The 19,250-nt window shown below is 43.9% G+C and overlaps 1 protein-coding gene across 1 annotated transcript in view; it reads right to left on the bottom strand.

Annotated features, from left to right (window-relative positions):
- SCARF2 (scavenger receptor class F member 2) overlaps positions 1-19,250 on the bottom strand; it is a 222,146-nt gene that overhangs the window by 34,155 nt on the left and 168,741 nt on the right. The window contains exons 8-9 of the mRNA XM_040416534.1: positions 17,162-17,279; positions 14,325-14,446 (exon numbers count right to left, since the gene is read on the bottom strand). Of these exons, the coding sequence (XP_040272468.1) occupies positions 14,325-14,446; positions 17,162-17,279 (240 nt within the window). The remainder of the gene's footprint in view (positions 1-14,324; positions 14,447-17,161; positions 17,280-19,250) is intronic.

Genomic DNA, 19,250 nt, shown 5'->3' with positions numbered 1-19,250 from the left:
GGTTCTTCAGGACATTACCTAAATTCTCTGTTCCAGCTAACCTATGGAAGAATGAGAGTCTTCGCAGTAATCACCCTTCCATCGCACCACTGATTCCGCTTTCTCGGCTGTGATGATGTGCTCACCCAACTGGCTGCAAGCCCTTCTGCTGAGGTGCCGACTAGATGTGCTCCTGCTTCTCTGTTAAGCTGCATGTACATTATGTCAGGGGCCTGCGGCCAATTGGACAGTCACATGATCACAGCCGAGAGTGCAGAATTGGCAGCACAACAGAGAATGTATCCCCTTTAATACTTCCGGACTTCTATATACAGACAGAGCAGTAGGAGAAGGCTACTACTGCAGCCAGTTACCTTAAAGCCTAGGACAAAAATGTTTATTTCTCAAGTTTGATTATAACATCAAAATGTGATCAATGGAATAGAAAGTGTTAATAAAGGGTTTGCTTGGATTTTGTTATTTCGTGTTCCTTTAATTTTAACGGTGTGATGATTATGCAGAGATGTGAACATGCATGAATCAGAGCCAACCATGGGTTTTCCAACCACCCATGCACTGTAGAAAATTTCAGCTTATAAATTGATTTTAAATCTGCAGCATGTCAACTTTCTGTGGATTTTATCTTCTGCAATACATAATGTGAAATTTTTCTTGGAATTAGGGCAAAATATTTAGATATTAATCTCCTGTTCAGACTTATGGCCCTTTCACAATGCCCAGGCATCACTAACAAGCGTTTGTAGGAAACATGATCATGCCTGGCCTTTAGGCTCCATTCACACGTCCGCAAAATGGGTCCGCATCCGTTCCGCAATTTTGCGGAACGGGTGCGGACCCATTCATTCTCTATGGGGACGGAATGGATGCGGACAGTACACAGTGTGCTGTCCACATCCGCATTTGCGGAGCGCGGCCCGATCTTAGGGTCCGCAGCTCCACAAAAAGATAGAGCATGTCCTATTCTTGTCCGCAGCTGCGGACAAGAATAGGCATTTCTATAGGGGTGCCGGGCAGGTGTGTTGCGGATCCGCAACACAGCACGGACGTGTGAATGGAGCCTAAGTTGTAACGGCAACACCCCCATTGCTCCTAGAGGCATTTTTCTCAGCAATGCGGGCAAATGTGAACATGGGACCAACACAGAGGCCTCCAGCTGCCAAGCGCACATGCAACAGGTCAGTCAGTTTCATAGGTACAAACCTGCTGACAGATGCCCTTTAAGAAAAAGCATAATATGAGATATAGACATTATCTTAAATTGGAATAAACCAGTCCATTTTTTTTACTCTTTGCTAAAAAAAATAAAAAAAAATATATACTTAAGACACATTAAGTTCCTTATCAGTTTGTGTCTTGACTGGAGAGGTTCTTAATTCCCACTTACACTGATAACCCTGCTTTGGTTTTTCCTGTTATCAATCCATGGCCTGGTCACCCTCCTTCTGTGGGGCTGACAGGAGAGAAAGGTTTCAGAACATCTGCCTTTTTATGGCCACAACTAATTAATCATCATGTGAGAGGCTGTGCAAACATAATATATTGTCCTACTACCATCTGAGCACAAACAGATTCTGGTGAAGCTTTCCCAAGCAGTCAAGAGGTAAAGGAAGCAATTTATTGGCCCTCTGTAATTGAAAGGCCAGACAAGTTACATCCTTTAAAGGCCTTTCCAATTTGTAATTTTGTAACAAATGTAGACGTCCTGAATGTGTTATCAAATGTGGTGCCCGGTAATCACATGCTGTTACTCATCGTAATGACTGACCTACCTACTACCTTCTCTTACTTGTGCATGTTTTATGAACCATTACACTGCAGTGCTCATTACAGGCACCATTGTCAGACAGTATACAAATTTAGATTTTTCAGATCACCAGCCTCTTTGCTTGCAAACAGAAAAAATATGTTTGGTTAGCCAATAAAGGTATCACTGCTGTAATACTTTTGTCTTTTTTAAAACAAAAGTATTTGCCATATTTTTCGCCCCCATAAGACGCATTTTTTCCAGCAAAAGTCAAGGGAAAATGCCCCACCGTCTTATGGGGGCGAATATTAATGAGCGCTTCCATTATGGAATCGCTCATTAGTACCGGAGGACCGGGAAGCGGTGAAGGCTCTGTACTCACCACTTCCTGGTCCTCGGCTGTCGGCTGTGCTGTGGCTGCGCACAGAGTGAGGGCGCTCTGTGACCTCACGAGGTGAGCACCGGTTAACAGCACAGCCGACAGCAGAAGGAAGAAGATCGCGGGCGGTGAGGAGAGGCAGCGTCTGGGAGCAGGAGAGGTAAGTAGTTTATTTATTTTATAAAGCATGAGGCTGCTGGGGGCTGATCTGAGGCAATGGGGCTGATATGTGGGTGATGAGAGGCATAGGGGCTGATATGGGGGCTGATCTGAGACAATGGGGGCCTTAAATGGGGGTGATGAGAGGCATAGGGGCTAATAAGAGGGCTGATGAGAGGCATGGGGGCTGATATGGAGACTGATCTGAGGTAATGGTGGCTGATCTGAGGCAATGGGGCTGATATGTGGGTGATGAGAGGCATAGGGGCTGATATGGGGGCTGATCTGAGGCAATCGGGGCTGCTGGGGGCTGATATGAGGCAATGGGGGCCTGATATGGGGGTGATGAGAGGCATAGGGGCTGATATGAGGGCTGATCTGAGGCAATGGGGGCTGATATGGGGGTAAAGAGAGACATAGGGGCTGATATGAGGGCTGATGAGAGGCATTGGGGCTGATATGGGTGTGATGAGAGGCATGGGGGCTGATATGGGGGTGATGAGAGCCATATGGGGGCTGATATGAGGGTTAATGAGAGGCATGGGGGCTGATGAGAGGCATGGGGGCTGATGAAAGGCATATGGGGGCTGTTCAGAGGCATAGGGTTCTTATCTGAGGTCTGATTGGGGGTCATTCACATTGTGGTTTGAGCTGAAGTCTGATTGGGGTCTGATCTGAGGTCTTATTTGGGTGTTATTAACATTGGGGGTCTGATTGGGGCTGTCAGCTGAGGTCTGATGAACATTAGGGGTCTGATTGGCGGTCTGACCTGAGGTCTAATGAAAAATATTTTTTTCTTATTGTGCTCCTTTAAAACCTAGGTGCATCTTATAGGGCGAAAAATACGGTAACATCACATAGATTTTTCAGACTAACACGATACACTATTTTGGCTATACACCATTTTGTCATTGTAAAAACTTATGTTGAACCTAATATTAATAGCAGTTAACAATGTAGAAAAGCTACAAAGATTTGTAGTGCGCTTTTCCCACCCACATGACTCAAAGAGCAGCTTGGATCTTCGTGCTATAGGGGGAATCAGTGGCTGCCTTTCATGGGCTCGTTCCCCAACTTCGACTAGGTTCAATTTTCATAGAAAACCAGTTGTCGTCTCAGTATGTTTTTGCAGTGTGGAACAAACAGAGTACCCAGTGGTGTAACTATAATTCAAAGGTCCTCATAGCAAAATCAGATGGGACCCCCACCACCTGGTGTAAGAAAATTAATACAGCAGCATAAGTTGCAATAAAGGTATATATAATAGCAGCATACATTAAAAAAAAAAAAACATTATAGCAAAAAGACACTATATTGCTATTATGGGAGAAAATTACTTCTTAACTCCAAATATGGCAATCAGAATAAATCCTTGCACTAACATCGCCATGAATCTAGAACCCATAACCTGCAATATTATTACTTGCTCAATGAATGAACCATCACAACTTCCATTGGCAAACAGTTCCATAACCTCACTGCTGTTACTGTAAAGAATCTATGCTGATGGTGAAGTTTTCTATACTTGTCTATAAGTAGAGGATACCCACTTGTATTAGTTACAGAGCTCTGCATAAAAAGATCATTAGAAAGATCTCTGTACTGTACATTCCTGTATTAGTACACTATAATTAGATCTCCTATGAATTGTCTTTTTTCCAGACTAAACAAACCCAAGTGTGATAACTTATTTTGGTACTTTAATCCACCCTTTCCTTAACTGCATCCGCTCTAGTTCAGCTATATTTCTCTGACACACAAGGGTCCAACGTTATACACAGGGGCGGACTGGGAACTTAAAGTGGCCCTGAAAAAATAAATAAAAGTGGCCCCATTTTGTAAGCAGGTCCAAATTAACAGCAGGCAGGGCAACACAAGTAGGCAGGGTCAACAATACCATAGTGCAAAATACCATCCTAGCAGAATCAAATAACACAGTATAAAATATACTGCCCCAAAAGCTGGCTATCAATAGCTACCATCTTCTGTCCTCCTCCTTCAGTTGTCTATGGAGCAGGAGGCTTAGGAGATGAGGTGCAGGTGACAGCAGTTGAATTTAGGAGGGCATGTGTGGTTGCTGGCTGGATACCTGATTTTCTTAATTACTGTTGAGAGCTTATTATGTAGCTGGTCATGAGCAGAGAGGAGGACTTGGGTGGCCCCCTGGGGGATCCGCCCACCAGAAAATTTCCCTGTAAGGTCTATGGCCAATCCGCCCTTGATTGTACACAATATTCCATGTGTGCTCTGAATAGTGATTTATAAAGAGGCAAAACTATGTACTTGTTATGAGCATCTATCTCTCTTTTGATGCATCCAATGATTGCATTTGCCTTGGCAGCAGCTGCCTGACATTGGTCACTATGACATTAGTCCCTAAGGTCTCATTCCCACATACGTGGATTTTCACGGATCGCGGTCCGTGAAAACTCAGTCTGCCATCCTGCTGAGTGCACAAGCGCACAGCGTCATTGGTTGCTATGACGCCCGTGTGCTTCGTGCCGCCGCTGCTGTACAGTAATACACATGTATAGATCATACGAGTGTATTACTGTACAGCGGCGATGGCAGGAAGCGCACTCAGCAGGACGGGTTTTCACAGACCGTAGTCCGTGAAAATTCATGTATGTGTGAATGAGGCCTTAGTCTTTTTCAGTGGCAACGTTTTACAATTTAATAGATAACAGTACATTTTCTTTCCTTGGCCCAAGTGCACAACCTTACATTTATCCACCCTGAACTTCTAACAGTGCAAAACATGAGTATATATAGGCAATAAAAACACAATTATGTAAATATAACAATTCATTATTAAAATTAAATATAGCGTATTGTGTACATCACCATGAATTGTAATCAACACTTTAATCATATACATCCAGGTTCCCCACAGTGCACAAGTTGCGCAAAGTCTAAATAAGACAATAAATACAGTAGTCTGGAAAATATAAAAATATACAAAATGTATGCTTACATCCTGAGTTCACATCCCTGTGTCTGACAAAGAGTCCTGTGCCATATCCAGTAGCTATGGCAACCCCAAAAACAACCCCATTAAAGGGGTTTTCCATGACTTCAATACTGATGGCCTGTCCTTAGAATAGGTCATTCCTATCGGCGGGGTCCAACATTCTGCACTCTTGCCAATCAGATGTTTGAAGAGGCTGCAGCGCTCCGGTGATCTCGGAGGCATCGTCTCAGCATACCAAACACAAAAAGCTATAATGTAAAGCTTGGTATTGCAGCTCAGGCCCCATAACTTGAAATGCCATGTGACCGATTAACTTGACGTCATCTAGGAAGAGGCTGTGGAACTCAATGAAGTGCTGCGGCCTCTTGAAGAAGACGATCAGTGGGTCAGACCCCCAATGATCAGATATGGCCATCAATAATGAACTCTTGGAAAATCCCTTTAAAGGACAGCAAATGGGCATGCATATTAGAGATACCTAATTCTACTACTGGCAAAAGACCTGGGAAATACTTTAGGTTGTAAATGATAGACCCCCCTTTATGACATCCATTTTCCCTTAAACAGCATATGGACAGGGGTTGCTAGACAGACAACCCTGGTAAATTTAGACAGAAGAAATAACCTCCTGTAGATTTCTATGTAAGAAACATGGCAGTATATGGAAACAGAGTGCACAGAGCTTACGCTATTTGCTTTCCTGCTTCTCGTGTTATTCCGCAAGGATACTATAGCATTGCGACTGTGATATCCCACTTTGTAATTGCCACACATAATCTGCAGATAATATCCTCACAGAGATTAATAGCAACGTATCCCCAGGCAAAGCTATTTCATACCACTAAACCGATTCATTAATTTTCTTTGATACAAAAGTCAGCAAACAGAGATTAGCATTTTTTGGATTGCTTTTTAATGGGTCATTTTGAGCTGAAACCCGGAAATCCAGCACATCCACCTCTGTTTAGTCTGAGAGCTTGCTTATGAAGACTGGATATGACAAAGTAAATAATGTTAGTCTGAAAAAAGTCACCTGTTAAATGTGCTCGGCTTCCTTCTTTATTACTTCTACAGGGTGAAATGTAATAAAATGGGGACAGTTTCATGAGAAAAGCGCGGCTCTGCCTGACCTTGAAGGGAAGTAAATAAACACGGCGCAAACAGGATCCAGTAAAAGAGCTGGATTTTACGACTTCCTCTCACCTCATCACATCCTTCCCCGCAATAAGAACACCCTGCTGAAAAAAGCACTGAAATCTGGTTAACTGATACGGTCGGTGCTTGGTTCTTTATTGTACAGCTACTTTTCCTTCGCAGTTCCGGACCTGCCTGGCGTTGGATCCTGCTTTCATTGGTGCCGACTCATCTCTGTGCAAAGACAGACGTTATGGGCACTGACTTTCTGGGGCTGTGAGCTGCGATGTCCCTTTGCATTGCTTAATATGGATTTTGTCAGCCTGACTACCCACAGAATTAGAAAATTTAGTCTGCAAAAAGTTAGTCTCCATGTGACCCAGTAAACTCCGATACGGGCAGGCCTTCACAAGTGCGTTAAGGACTTTCCCTTCTCTCCATCATAAGATGTACAGAATGATGGAGTAGCCCTGAAAGAGAATCTGTCACCATGAAAATGTAGTGCAATCTGCAGGCAGCTTGTGATGGAGCAGGAGGAGCTGAGCCGATTGATATATAGTTTAATAGGAAATGTGTCATTTATTAATTAATTAATTAATTAATTAAGATAAAACCAAAACGTGGCATCAGCCATGTTAATTATTTTTCTATTAGGTACTTTTATACTTTAATGCCTCATTCACACGTCAGTGATTTCCATCAATGATTTTAAGCCAAAATCAGGTGTGGCTCTAAATATAGAACAGGAGCAGATCTTTCCCTTTTACCTTATGTCTGTGGAGGCTCCAATCCTGGTTTTGGCTAAGTCACCGATGGAAATCACTGACCAAACACTGATGTGTGAATGAAGGTTAATAGTTTGGGCATTTTGGGAAGCGGCAATACTAATGATGTCTATTTTTTTATTTATTTTTTATTTGTAAAATGGGGAAAAGAGGGTGATTTGAATTTTTAGATCTGTTATTTATTTTTAGTCCCCCTAGGGGACTGTAATGTGCGATTGTCTAATCACTTCTCCAATAGACTGCAATGTTTTACCATTGCAGTATATGGGGAATTACTAGGTTGGTATCAAGAACTCACAGCCTTCATAAGGCTCCAAGCTGCTATAGCAACCGCTTCTGTGATCTCACTGCAGGGGAGCTGTTCAGTCACCGGGAGTGCAGCACTCCTTGTAAATGACAGCTAACATGCTGTGGTCACAACTCACCACAGCATCTGACAGGTTAAAAGTCTGTGATTGGCTGTGTAACACAGCAGGCACCTTCTCAGCACCTGAGCGGGCACCATCTTTAAAGGGTTTCTACCACCAGAAATACTGTTATGTAGCTGACTGATATAGCAATGCGCTAATGTCAGCACTACATAACAGTATGTTTCTAACATTAGTCCCTGCAGCCGTTTTTGTTAAAAAAGCACTTTTATTATATGCTAATGAGCCTCTAGGTGCTATGTGGGCGTAAAATCAGCACCTAGAGGCTCCGTCCACTCACGCTTTATCCCGCCCAGGTCCAGTGTTCTGCCCGCCCAGCTCCTCTTGATTGATTCCACTGTTCCCTGCATCGTTGGCGAAATCCCGCGCCTGCGCCGTTCACTTCTGTCTTCGGCGCAGTGAGTGAATGATGCGATCCTGGTGCCAGATTCCTCACTGCGCCTGCGCCGACTACGTCACAGTGATGAAGCCGGCATCAGGAGAGCGGCCTTCACTCACTGCGCCTGCGCCGAAGACAGAAGTGAGCGGCGCAGGCGCGGGATTTCGCCAACGATGCAGGGAACAGTGGCATCAATCAAGAGGAGCTGGGTGGGCAGAACACTGGACCTGGGCGAGATAATGGGTGAGTGGACGGAGCCTCTAGGTGCTGATTTTACGCCCACATAGCACCTAGAGGCTCATTAGCATATACAGTGGGATGCGAAAGTTTGGGGAACCTTGTTAATCGTCATGATTTTCCTGTATAAATCGTTGGTTGTTACGATATAAAATGTCAGTTAAATATATCATATAGGAGACACACACAGTGATATTTGAGAAGTGAAATGAAGTTTATTGGATTTACAGAAAGTGTGCTATAATTGTTTAAACAAGATTAGGCAGGTGCATAAATTTGGGCACCACAAAAAATAAATGAAATCAATATTTAGTAGATCCTCCTTTTGCAGAAATTACAGCCTCTAAACGCTTCCTGTAGGTTCCAATGAGAGTCTGGATTCTGGTTGAAGGTATTTTGGACCATTCCTCTTTACAAAACATCTTTAGTTCATTCAGGTTTGATGGCTTCCGAGCATGGACAGCTCTCTTTAAGTCACACCACAGATTTTCAATTATATTTAGGTCTGGGGACTGAGATGGCCATTCCAGGACGTTGTACTTGTTCCTCTACATAAATGCCTTAGTGGATTTTGAGCAGTGTTTAGGGTCGTTGTCTTGTTGAAAGATCCAGCCCCGGCGCAGCTTCAGCTTTGTCACTGATTCCTGGACATTGGTCTCCAGAATCTGCTGATACTGAGTGGAATCCATGCGTCCCTCAACTTTGACAAGATTCCCAGTCCCTGCACTGGCCACACAGCCCCACAGCATGATGGAACCACCACCATATTTTACTGTAGGTAGCAGGTGTTTTTCTTGGAATGCTGTGTTCTTTTTCCTCCATGCATAACGCCCCTTGTTATGGCCAAATAACTCAATTTTAGTTTCATCAGTCCACAGCACCTTATTCCAAAATGAAGCTGGCTTGTCCAAATGTGCTTTAGCCCAACTCAAGCGGCACTTTTTGTGCTGTGGGTGGAGAAAAGGCTTCCTCTGCATCACTCTCGCATACAGCATCTCCTTGTGTAAAGTGCGCCGAATGGTTGAACGATGCACAGTGACTCCATCTGCAGCAAGATGATGTTGTAGGTCTTTGGTGCTGGTCTGTGGGTTGACTCTGACTGTTCTCACCATTCGTCGCTTCTGTCTATCGGAGATTTTTCTTGGTCTGCCACTTCGAGCCTTAACTTGAACTGAACCTGTAGTCTTCCATTTCCTCAATATGTTCCTAACTGTGGAAACAGACAGCTGAAATCTCTGAGACAGCTTTCTGTATCCTTCCCCTAAACCATGATGGTGAACAATCTTTGTCTTCAGGTCATTTGAGAGTTGTTTTGAGACCCCCATGTTGCTACTCTTCAGAGAAAATTAAAAGAGGAGGGAAACTTACAATTGACCCCCTTAAATACTCTTTCTCATAATCGGATTCACCTGTGTATGTAGGTCAGGGGTCACTGAGCTTACCAAGCCAATTTGAGTTCCAATAATTAGTTCTAAAGGTTTTGGAATCAATAAAATGACAACAGTGCCCAAATTTATGCACCTGCCTAATTTTGTTTAAACAAATATAGCACACTTTCTGTAAATCCAATAAACTTCATTTCACTTCTCAAATATCACTGTGTGTGTCTCCTATATGATATATTTAACTGACATTTTTTATCCTAACAACCAACGATTTATACAGGAAAATCATGACGATTAACAAGGTTGCCCAAACTTTCGCATCCCACTGTGATAAAAGTGAATTTTTTACAAAAATGGCTGCAGGGACTAATGTTAGAAACATACTGTTATGTAGTGCTGACATTAGCGCATCGCTATATCAGTCAGCTTACATAACAGTATTGCTGGTGGTAGAAACCCTTTAAAGGGCATCTGTCAGCAGATTTGTACCTATGAAACTGGCTGATCTGTTACATGTGCGCCTGGCAGCTGAAGGCATCTGTGTTGGTCCCATGTTCATATGTGCCTGAATTACTCAGATAAACGAAGTCTGGCCCTCTGAATCAAAGTGCAGAACGCGAGGCAGTTGCAGAGAGAGCAGAGCCTCGAGGTGTAATAGCAGAGCCTCGAGGTGTAATGGCAATGCCCCCGTTGCTCCTAGAGGCTCATTTGCATATATTAAAACGTCATTTTTCTCAGCAATGCGGGCACATATGAACATGAGACCAACACAGATGCCTTCAGCTGCCAAGTGCACATGTAACAGGTCAGCCAGTTTCACAGGTACAAACCTGCTGACAGATGCCCATTAACAACCTTGCATTCAATGTATGACAGATGTCGGGAAAGGGATAATGAATAACTCACAAGTTTTGCGCAATCCTGTTCCTAGTGCTGATGGAAGAGGCATCAGGACAGTGAATAGGAAGGACTGACCCAGTATCAGGTCTCTGGACCATTACCACAATGCAAGATATTCTTCATGATCGAAAGAGTCTTGTTCAGAATACTTCTTTCCTTAGGGTCCATTCACATAACCGCAAAATGGGCCGCATCCGTTCCGAAATTTTGCGGAACAGGTGCGGACCCATTCATTTTCAATGGATCCGCAAAAGATGCGGACAGCACACAGTGTGCTGTCTGCATCCGCACTTCCGTTCCGCGGCCCCCCAAAAAATAGAACATGTCCTATTCTTGTCCGCAGCCACGGAGAAGAAAAGGCATTTCTATTATATTGCCGGCCATGTGTGGTCCGCAAAATGCGGAACGCACATGGCCGGTGTCCGTGTTTTGCGGATCCGCAATTTGCGGACTTGTGAATGGACCCTTAGACTGTAATTTCTGAAATTAATTTTTGTTTCTTGATTACAGTTGACACTGATGATGATCTAGCGGGTGCACTGCCCTATGAAGCCCTCTTGTAAATATCATTAATCAGCCTCTACAAAACGCTGCCATCTGATCAGCCTGCCGATGAGTGAATGAAAGGTTGATTGGCGCTCACTTATATTACAGTTATCAGGAGTTTGAATTATACAGTTACATAAGAGTGGGCAACATACCCCCTGTTCACATTAGGGGATGTGTCGCCAAAAAGTGATAGTTTTTATGTCTGCAAACAATGAATGACAAGTTTTTTATCATTTGATTGCTGGGCACCTTTGCAGTTGGCTGTCTTCATGTAGCTTACCAAGCATGGCGCCAAACATTGCACAGTGGCTGTGCTTGGTAATGCAACTCAGCCTCATTCACTTGAACAGAACTGAGCTGCGGCTCATATGATTGACGAATGTGATGTCACTAGCGTAGAAAGAGGCAGCAGTGGTCACGGACAGCAGCAGCTTCTTCAGCTGCTGATTGGAGGGGGTGCTGGGACCCCACCAATCAGATACTGATTACACCCCTTTAAATAGGTGCTGAATTCCATGTCATTTTGATGACTTGACAGTAACTTTAAGTAAATACTCTTAAAAGAATATATTATAAAGTAACATTTCATCACATCACATAAAATAGTGACAGATGCTATACGTGTAGGTTATAGGAAGATATATGTATTTTAATTCCTGGAACATATGGGATTTTAAATTGAGATAAATCTTGGGTTGTGAAATGTGAAAGCAGATGGCACATCAAAATCTACCGTACAGACCTTTCCATGCATAAGAAATGTTTGCTTCCTTCTCAACTCAGGGTTGCCAACCTGAATTTTACTTTTTTCTGGACAACTTATCCCAAAATTACAGACAGCCAATATTTTTTTTTTTACAGACAAATGGCAAACCATCATGAATGATAAAGGTTATAAGTTATGCTTATCTATAGCTCAATATACTGACAGTAACTCATTACCAGCCTTTACTGTGAGGTGTAAAATTATGATAATTAACACCAAAATAATCTAGCCAAGTACAACCAGCCTAAAAAAAATATATATATTTTTACGGACTAAGGAAAAAAAAGTCAGACTGTCCAGAAATTTCTGAACGGTTGGAAAACCTGTCTCAACTCTGTCCTGCTCACTGACACTGAAGCACATGCTGAGTTCCATCCCTCAACTACAACCAGCTGCAGCAGAAAGGACACGCCCTCTGAGAAAGGACACGCCCTCTGAGAAAAGACACACCCTCTGAGAAAGGACACACCCCCTAAGCTTACAGCTTGAAATAAATCTAGCAGAACGATTGGAACAATGAATGTGGAGATCTCTGCATCCATGTCGGGTACAGGGCTGGTTCTAGCTTTGTTATAAAGAGGGTTTCAGCCGCCCGTACCTCCCACAAGCGCCGCCATTACAGTCCTGTCAGACACAGATACAGCAGCTGCTGCTGCCAGCAGTATTAGCCACCAGTTGCTGCCAGTGATCTCAGCACCACCAGTCAGTGCCAGCCATCTCAGCCATCAGTGATTGCCACCAGTCAGTGCCAGCCGTCTCAGCCACCAGTCACAGTGCCCGCAGTCTCAGCCACCAGTCACAGTGCCCGCAGTCTCAGCCACCAGTCACAGTGCCAGCAGTCTCAGCACCACCAGTCAGTGCCAGCTGTCTCAGCCATCATTCACAGTGCCTGCAGTCTCAGCCACCAGTCACTGCCAGCCGTCTCAGCCACCAATCAGTGCTAGCCGTCTCAGCCACCAGTCACAGTGCCCGCAGTGTTAGTCACCAGTCAGTGCTAGTCATCTTAGCCATTAGTCAGTGCCAGCCGTCTTAGCAATTAGCTGCAGCAACAGTCTCAGCACCACCAGTCAGTGCCAGCCGTCTCAGACACCAGTCACAGTGCCCGCAGTTTCAGCCACCAGTCAGTGCCAGTTGTATCAGCCATCAGTCACTGCCACCAGTCACAGTGCCAACAGTCTCAGCACCACCAGTCAGTGCCGACAGTCAGTGCCAGCCGTCTCAGCCACCAGTCACAGTGCCCGCAGTCTCAGCCACCAGTCAGTGCCAGTTGTATCAGCCATCAGTCACTGCCACCAGTCACAGTGCCAACAGTCTCAGCACCACCAGTCAGTGCCGACAGTCAGTGCCAGCCGTCTCAGCCACCAGTCACAGTGCCCGCAGTCTCAGCCACCAGTCAAGTCCAGTTGTATCAGCCAGTCAGTGCCACCAGTCACAGTGCCAGCAGTCTCAGCACCAGCAGTCAGTGCCAGCCGTCTCAGCCACCAGTCAGTGCCAGCCGTCTTAGCCACCAGTCAGTGCTAGCCGTCCCAGCCACCAGTCATAGTGAAAGAAGTTTTAACAATTAGCCGCACTCAACAGTCTCAGCCGCAGTCACAGCACCACCAGTCAGTGACAGCTGTCTCAGACACCAGTCACAATGCCCGGAGTCTCAGCCACCAGTCAGTGCCAGCCGTCTCAGCCACCAGTCAGTGCCAGCCGTCTCAGCCACCAGTCAGTGTCATCTGTCTCAGCCACCAGTCAGTGTCAGCCGTCTCAGCCACCAGTTGGTGTCAGCTGTCTCAGCTACCAGTCAGTGACAGCCATCTCAGCCATCAGTCAGTGCCTGCAGTCTGAGCCACCAGTTAGTGCCAGTCGTCTCAGCCACCAGTCAATGCAAGCCGTCTCAGCCACCAGTCAGTGCCAGCTGTCTCAGCCACCAGTCAGTGCCACCAGCCACAGCCATCAGTCACAGTGCCAGCAGTCTCAGCAATTAGCCCCAGTCAACAGTCTCAGCCACAGTCTCAGCACCACCTGTCAGTGCCGACAGTCAGTTCCAGCCGTCTCAGCCACCAGTCATAGTGCCCACAGTCTCAGCCACCAGTCAGGGCCAGCCGTCTCAGCCACCAGTCAGTGCCACCAGCCACAGCCACCAGTAACAGTGCCAGCAATCTCAGCAATTAGTCAACTGTCTCAGCCACAGCCGCAGTCTCAGCACCACCAGTCAGTGCCAGCAGTCAGTGCCAGCCGTCTCAGCCACCAATCAGTGTTAGCTGTCTCAGCAATCAGTCACAGTGCCAGCCGTCTCAGCCACCAGTCAGTGCCAGCCGTCTCAGCCACCAGTCAGTGCCAGTCGTCTCAGAAACCAGTCAGTGCCAGCCTAAACAAACAAAAACAAAAATAAAACAAGAAATACAATGTGGTCAAATTCCCTTGCTATTTAATATAGACTGTTCCTACTAATGTTTATGCACTACTGTTCTAGCGCCCGTTATTGTAACAGGCTTAATGTCTAGTTATAAATAATCTTACCCACAACTTTTGGCAGTTTCTGTCTGCGCAAAGGAATACGAGGAAGCTTCATGCTGATTCGACTAAAACGCCCACAGAAGCGTCGAGGGGGTTTCTTGTTTGTTACCTGCTCCTGATTTCCACTATAAAGTAGAAAAAAGTTGTCATGTTAGAGGTTTTATTAGAAACTGCAGTAACTAATGACTATTCTGTCTGTCGATGTTTTAATAATTCATACTTTTCTGTGCAAACAATCATCTTCATCACTTCTATTATGTATTGGAAGTGGGGCTCTTTGTGATTAATGGGGTGGTAATGAAGTATGTACAGAGACATAAAGGAAATGTGTCACCACAAAATGTATCCATTTAGATCAAATTTTTATGTTAGGGTACTTTCACACTAGCGTTTTTCTTTTCCGGCACAGAGTTCCGTCCTAGGGGCTTAATATCGGAAAATAACTGATTAGTTTCATCCCCATGCATTCTGAATGGAGAGTAATCCATTCATGATGCATCAGGATGTCTTCTGTTCAGTCGCTGGACAGAGTTTTGGATGGAGGAAATACCACAGAATGCTGCAGTATCATCTCCGTCCAAAATTGCCGTAATGCCGGATCCGACATTCATTTACATTGAAATGTATTAGTGGTGGATCTGGCATTAAAAATACCGGAATGCTGGATCCGTCCTTCCGGCAAAAATGTGATAAATATATATAACGGAAACGTTTCTCCGGATAACATGCGGAGAGACGGGCCGTTCTTGCAATGCATTTGTAAGACGGATCTGCATCCGGATCCGTCTACAAATGCTGTCCGTTTGCATGCAAATTGCCGGATCACTCTGCCACAAGTGTGAAAGTAGTCTTAAACATGTTTTCTAGGGATGAGCGAATCGACTTCGGATGAAACATCCGAAGTCGATTCGCACAATACATAGTTTGAATACTCCGCACAGTATTAGAATGTATTGGCTCCGATGAGCCGAAGTTACTACTTCACAAAGTCTCGCGAGACTTCGCATTAAAACTTCATAAAGTAATTTCTACTGTAAAAGACCATTTCCTGAACTCGGGTTCGGTTCCAAGTGGTACCTTGGAACCGAACCAGAGTTCGGGAAATGTTTTTTTTTACAGTAGAAATTGATTTATGAAGTTATTATGCAAAGTCTCGCGAGACTTTGTGAAGTAATAACTTTGGCTCATCGGAGCCAATACATTCTAATACTGTACGGAGCGCTCGCTCCTTACAGTATTCAAACAAAGTATTGTGCGAATCAACTCCGGATGTTTCATCCGAAGTCAAATCGCTCATCCCTAATGTGTTTTTTTTTGATGATTGTTTTGAAAGTTTCAATTTCTCTGTATTTTATTTTTTTTTATCCTAAAATCATGCCGTTTTTGCACTGTCCACTAGGCCTAATAATATGTTAAGACTTCCAGTTACAGATATGCTTTACAGCAGCCACATAGACCAAAGCCAAAATAGACCTCATTGACTTCTATGGAAGAGTTTTGTAGGCAGGCTCTGTGACCTGTGTGGAGGTCACTGTACAGGGAAAGAGAGTAGATAAATTGTGTGACATGGAAAATAGAAATAAAAATCACCAAAAATGTAAATAAAAAAGTATGTTAAACAACAACAATAGATCCTTTGACAACACAGTCCCTTTAAGTTCTGGGTCCCAATACAAAATTTGTAGGAGGGCTCCCAACCTATTGTGTGCCGTTTATATGTGCCTTCTTAAGTGGCAGGGGCCCTCCAGGTCAGACTGCTACCTCTAAATCCCTTAGGATACATTCACACGACAAATTTTAAAAACACGCATTTAAAATCAGTGTGGAATCCACGCTGATTTTAAAAGCTCTTTTTGCCACATTTTTCGCATTTATGATGTGTTTTTGATGCACTTAATTGGGGGTGTATGCTTCAATGCAAATCTGCTTTTTTGCACTTCGATTTTGGTGCGGATCTGAGCAAAAAAAAAAAAAACACACCTGAATGGCGCCTACGCAGTTTTTGCCAGTTAGTCTCAGGGCAATACTCTCAATGTCTATATATATCCATGATATCCATACATTTTTATATTTATTTCTATGAAGCTACTGTATGTGAGGCTCATTTTTTGTGGGCTGATTTGTCGTTTTTGGAGTATGCATGACTTTTTTGCCCTTAGACCTTACAACGGTTTAGGCACTGTGGGACACTGCAATGCCGATGAGGTTTTTTATTCTTTATTTTTATTTGTAAAATGGGGAAAGGGGGGATGATTTAATGTTTAATAGTTTTTTTAAACTTTTTTCACACTTATTTTTAGTTACCCTAGGGAACTTTAACATGCGTCTGATCGCTTATACCATAGACTGCAATGGTTTACCACTGCAATCTATAGGAGAATTAATGCATTTCTATCCTGACAAGAACCTTACTATGGCAGGCCTGGGAGCCATCAGATGGCATCTGAGTGGCCATTTACCAGGAGAAAGATGAAAACTGTGGGAGCTGTTCGAGCATCATGTTCCTGGTAAATGCCCACTCAGATGCCGTGTTCGCAATTAACAGTTCTGTTCACAGACTTATCCACCGAGTGTCTACTGTGTAAAACCCCAGGCACCTGCCAGCTACGGCCTGACATCTACTGTACATGTATGGCGGTTGTCAGTTCAACTGCTGCCTGAACTCTGCTACTTTCCTCAAAGTCCAAGCAGAGCTCAGGCAAAACAGTTAGGGGGGGGGGGGGGGGGGTTAAACCACCACATGAGCAATTTCGCAAAAACATATCTGGTCATTTAGGACTGAAACACTGTAGTCATAAAATTACGGGCAGTAGCACTAAATACTGAATATATAAACTTACTCTGCTGATTCTTCTTTCTTACGGCAGACACAACAGCAACACAAAAGTGATAGCAGGAGAATTAGCAGAACTATGACAAGTACCCCGGCTCCTATTACTCCCATCCGCTGATTGGCTTCTGCAATAAAGAGAAAATGTTATAAGATATGAATAATCTTAAGAACCCAGTATCTCTGCAGCCCCATCCCTTTATACAGCTCTGTACAATTAGTGAAATATGAAAAGACATTCATTTAATACAAGTACAAAATTATAGAACTGCAGTTTAAGTGGGAACAAAGCAAAGGTGGAATTGAACATGGGAAGTGAGACGGGTTCTCTCATTGTACTGAACAAAAATAAAACTTTGTGAAACTAAAGGATACAATATTGAGGTATGTATCAGACTCTGAATAGCAAATTGCTTTTAATTATGAAAGTTAAATTCTAAGTTAATTATAAGTTGCAATTAGAAATAAAATAATAAAGTTAAAAATGAGCATAATTTCCCAAAAATTTTTGGGCGGTTTTTACTTTTAAAGGGGTTGTCCAAGTTATTTTTATTGGTGATCTATCCTCAGGATAGGTCATCAGTATCAGATCGGTGCAGTGCGACACCCAGCACTCTCGCCGATCAGCTAGTTGAAGAGATGGCGCACGCAGTGCAGCCTTCCCTTCATTGTTTACCCGCTCACCGTCTCAACTATTCAAAAGTATAGGAACGAGCCGCCCCATTGAAGTGAATCGGACGGCTTTCTGTAATTATACCTGCTCACCGCTGCTGTTGCGATGGTGAGAAGGTAAACAATGAAGGGAAGGCTGCACTGGCATGGTGCGCCTTCTCTTCATCTAGCTGATCGGCGGGGGTGCCGGGTGTTGGACCCCACTGATCTGATATTGATGACCTATCCTGAGGATAGGTCATCAATAAAAATAACTTGGACAACCAGGTAAAATTGAATAGCCACTGGGGTGCATGGCTTGGCAGCATGTGGCCAGCCACACTGTCTGGCTGTACCCCCAGGGTATGACCACACAGCGCAGTCATGCCGAGGCTGCAACACGGCTGCACTGTGGTACAGGACCACACTATTTAGTCGGTCTGCATTGTTAATATCCACACTGTAATGGGGGTGCTGCTTGGCCATTAACAAGGCAGACTAGCTAATAAGTGTGGTCCTCATTATTTTAATTAAGGTCTGCTGCAGCCTAAATGGCCACATGGTATCCAACTGCAGCCCAGGTACATCGAAACCATGACATGCCATGTGGTCGTACGACAAATTTTGGGCAAGTACATGCATTAAAGTCACATGCATCCATCGTTATTCATTTGAAACCTGCCACAAAAATTTTGGCAAATATAGTTACCGTACTTTGCAAAATTGCTTCATTTGTTATGTATTAAAAAAATACAAAATGGTCGTAAGAATGCACGTATCCATTATTAGGCTAAAGAAAGTATTACTTTTTGTTCTGGACCTATCATTAAGGGGAAGTGGGGCAAAATGTGAATAATCTTTGGTATGCATCAAGTATGCAACCTATAAAACCTCCTTTGTAAAAAAAAAATATATCACAGACATTTGGTGTACACTCGTGATCATGGGAGATTGTTAAAAGAATTACGAGTCGTTTCATGGACATTTTTTTCCAGTGCTAGTAAAAAGCTGGTACAAACCACATCTGAAACATTTTCTAGTGGACATCATTGACATTTCATCAAAGAAGCTTCTCCCACATAAGTCCATGTGTTTTAATAGAAAAAACAGAGGGAAAGAGTAAAACAATGATGTGTGCATCTCTAACCTCAATTTTATCCTTTAACCCCTTAGGCTAATTTTACACAAGCGTGATCAGTATGGGAAACATGCTCCATGTGTTGGACACATTTCCTCGACCGAACATTGCTCCTCTGACGCGAACGAACAGCATCAGTTGCTGCCTAACTGTGGGTCTACTGTAATGTACCGACGGCATTATATGAGTACAGTACAAAAACAAAGGATGCAGCCTATTTTGATACTTAAAGAGGTAGCCTGAGTTCAATTAAAACTTGAGCAGCCCCTGTAAATGGGATAAAGTAACAAAAGAAGCAATACTTATCCCT

The sequence above is a fragment of the Bufo bufo genome, chromosome 2 (assembly GCF_905171765.1).
Source record: "Bufo bufo chromosome 2, aBufBuf1.1, whole genome shotgun sequence".
NCBI classification, from domain to species: domain Eukaryota; kingdom Metazoa; phylum Chordata; class Amphibia; order Anura; family Bufonidae; genus Bufo; species Bufo bufo.
The sequence above is the reverse complement of the archived record's forward strand: the minus strand, read 5'-3'. Positions and strand labels throughout refer to the sequence as shown.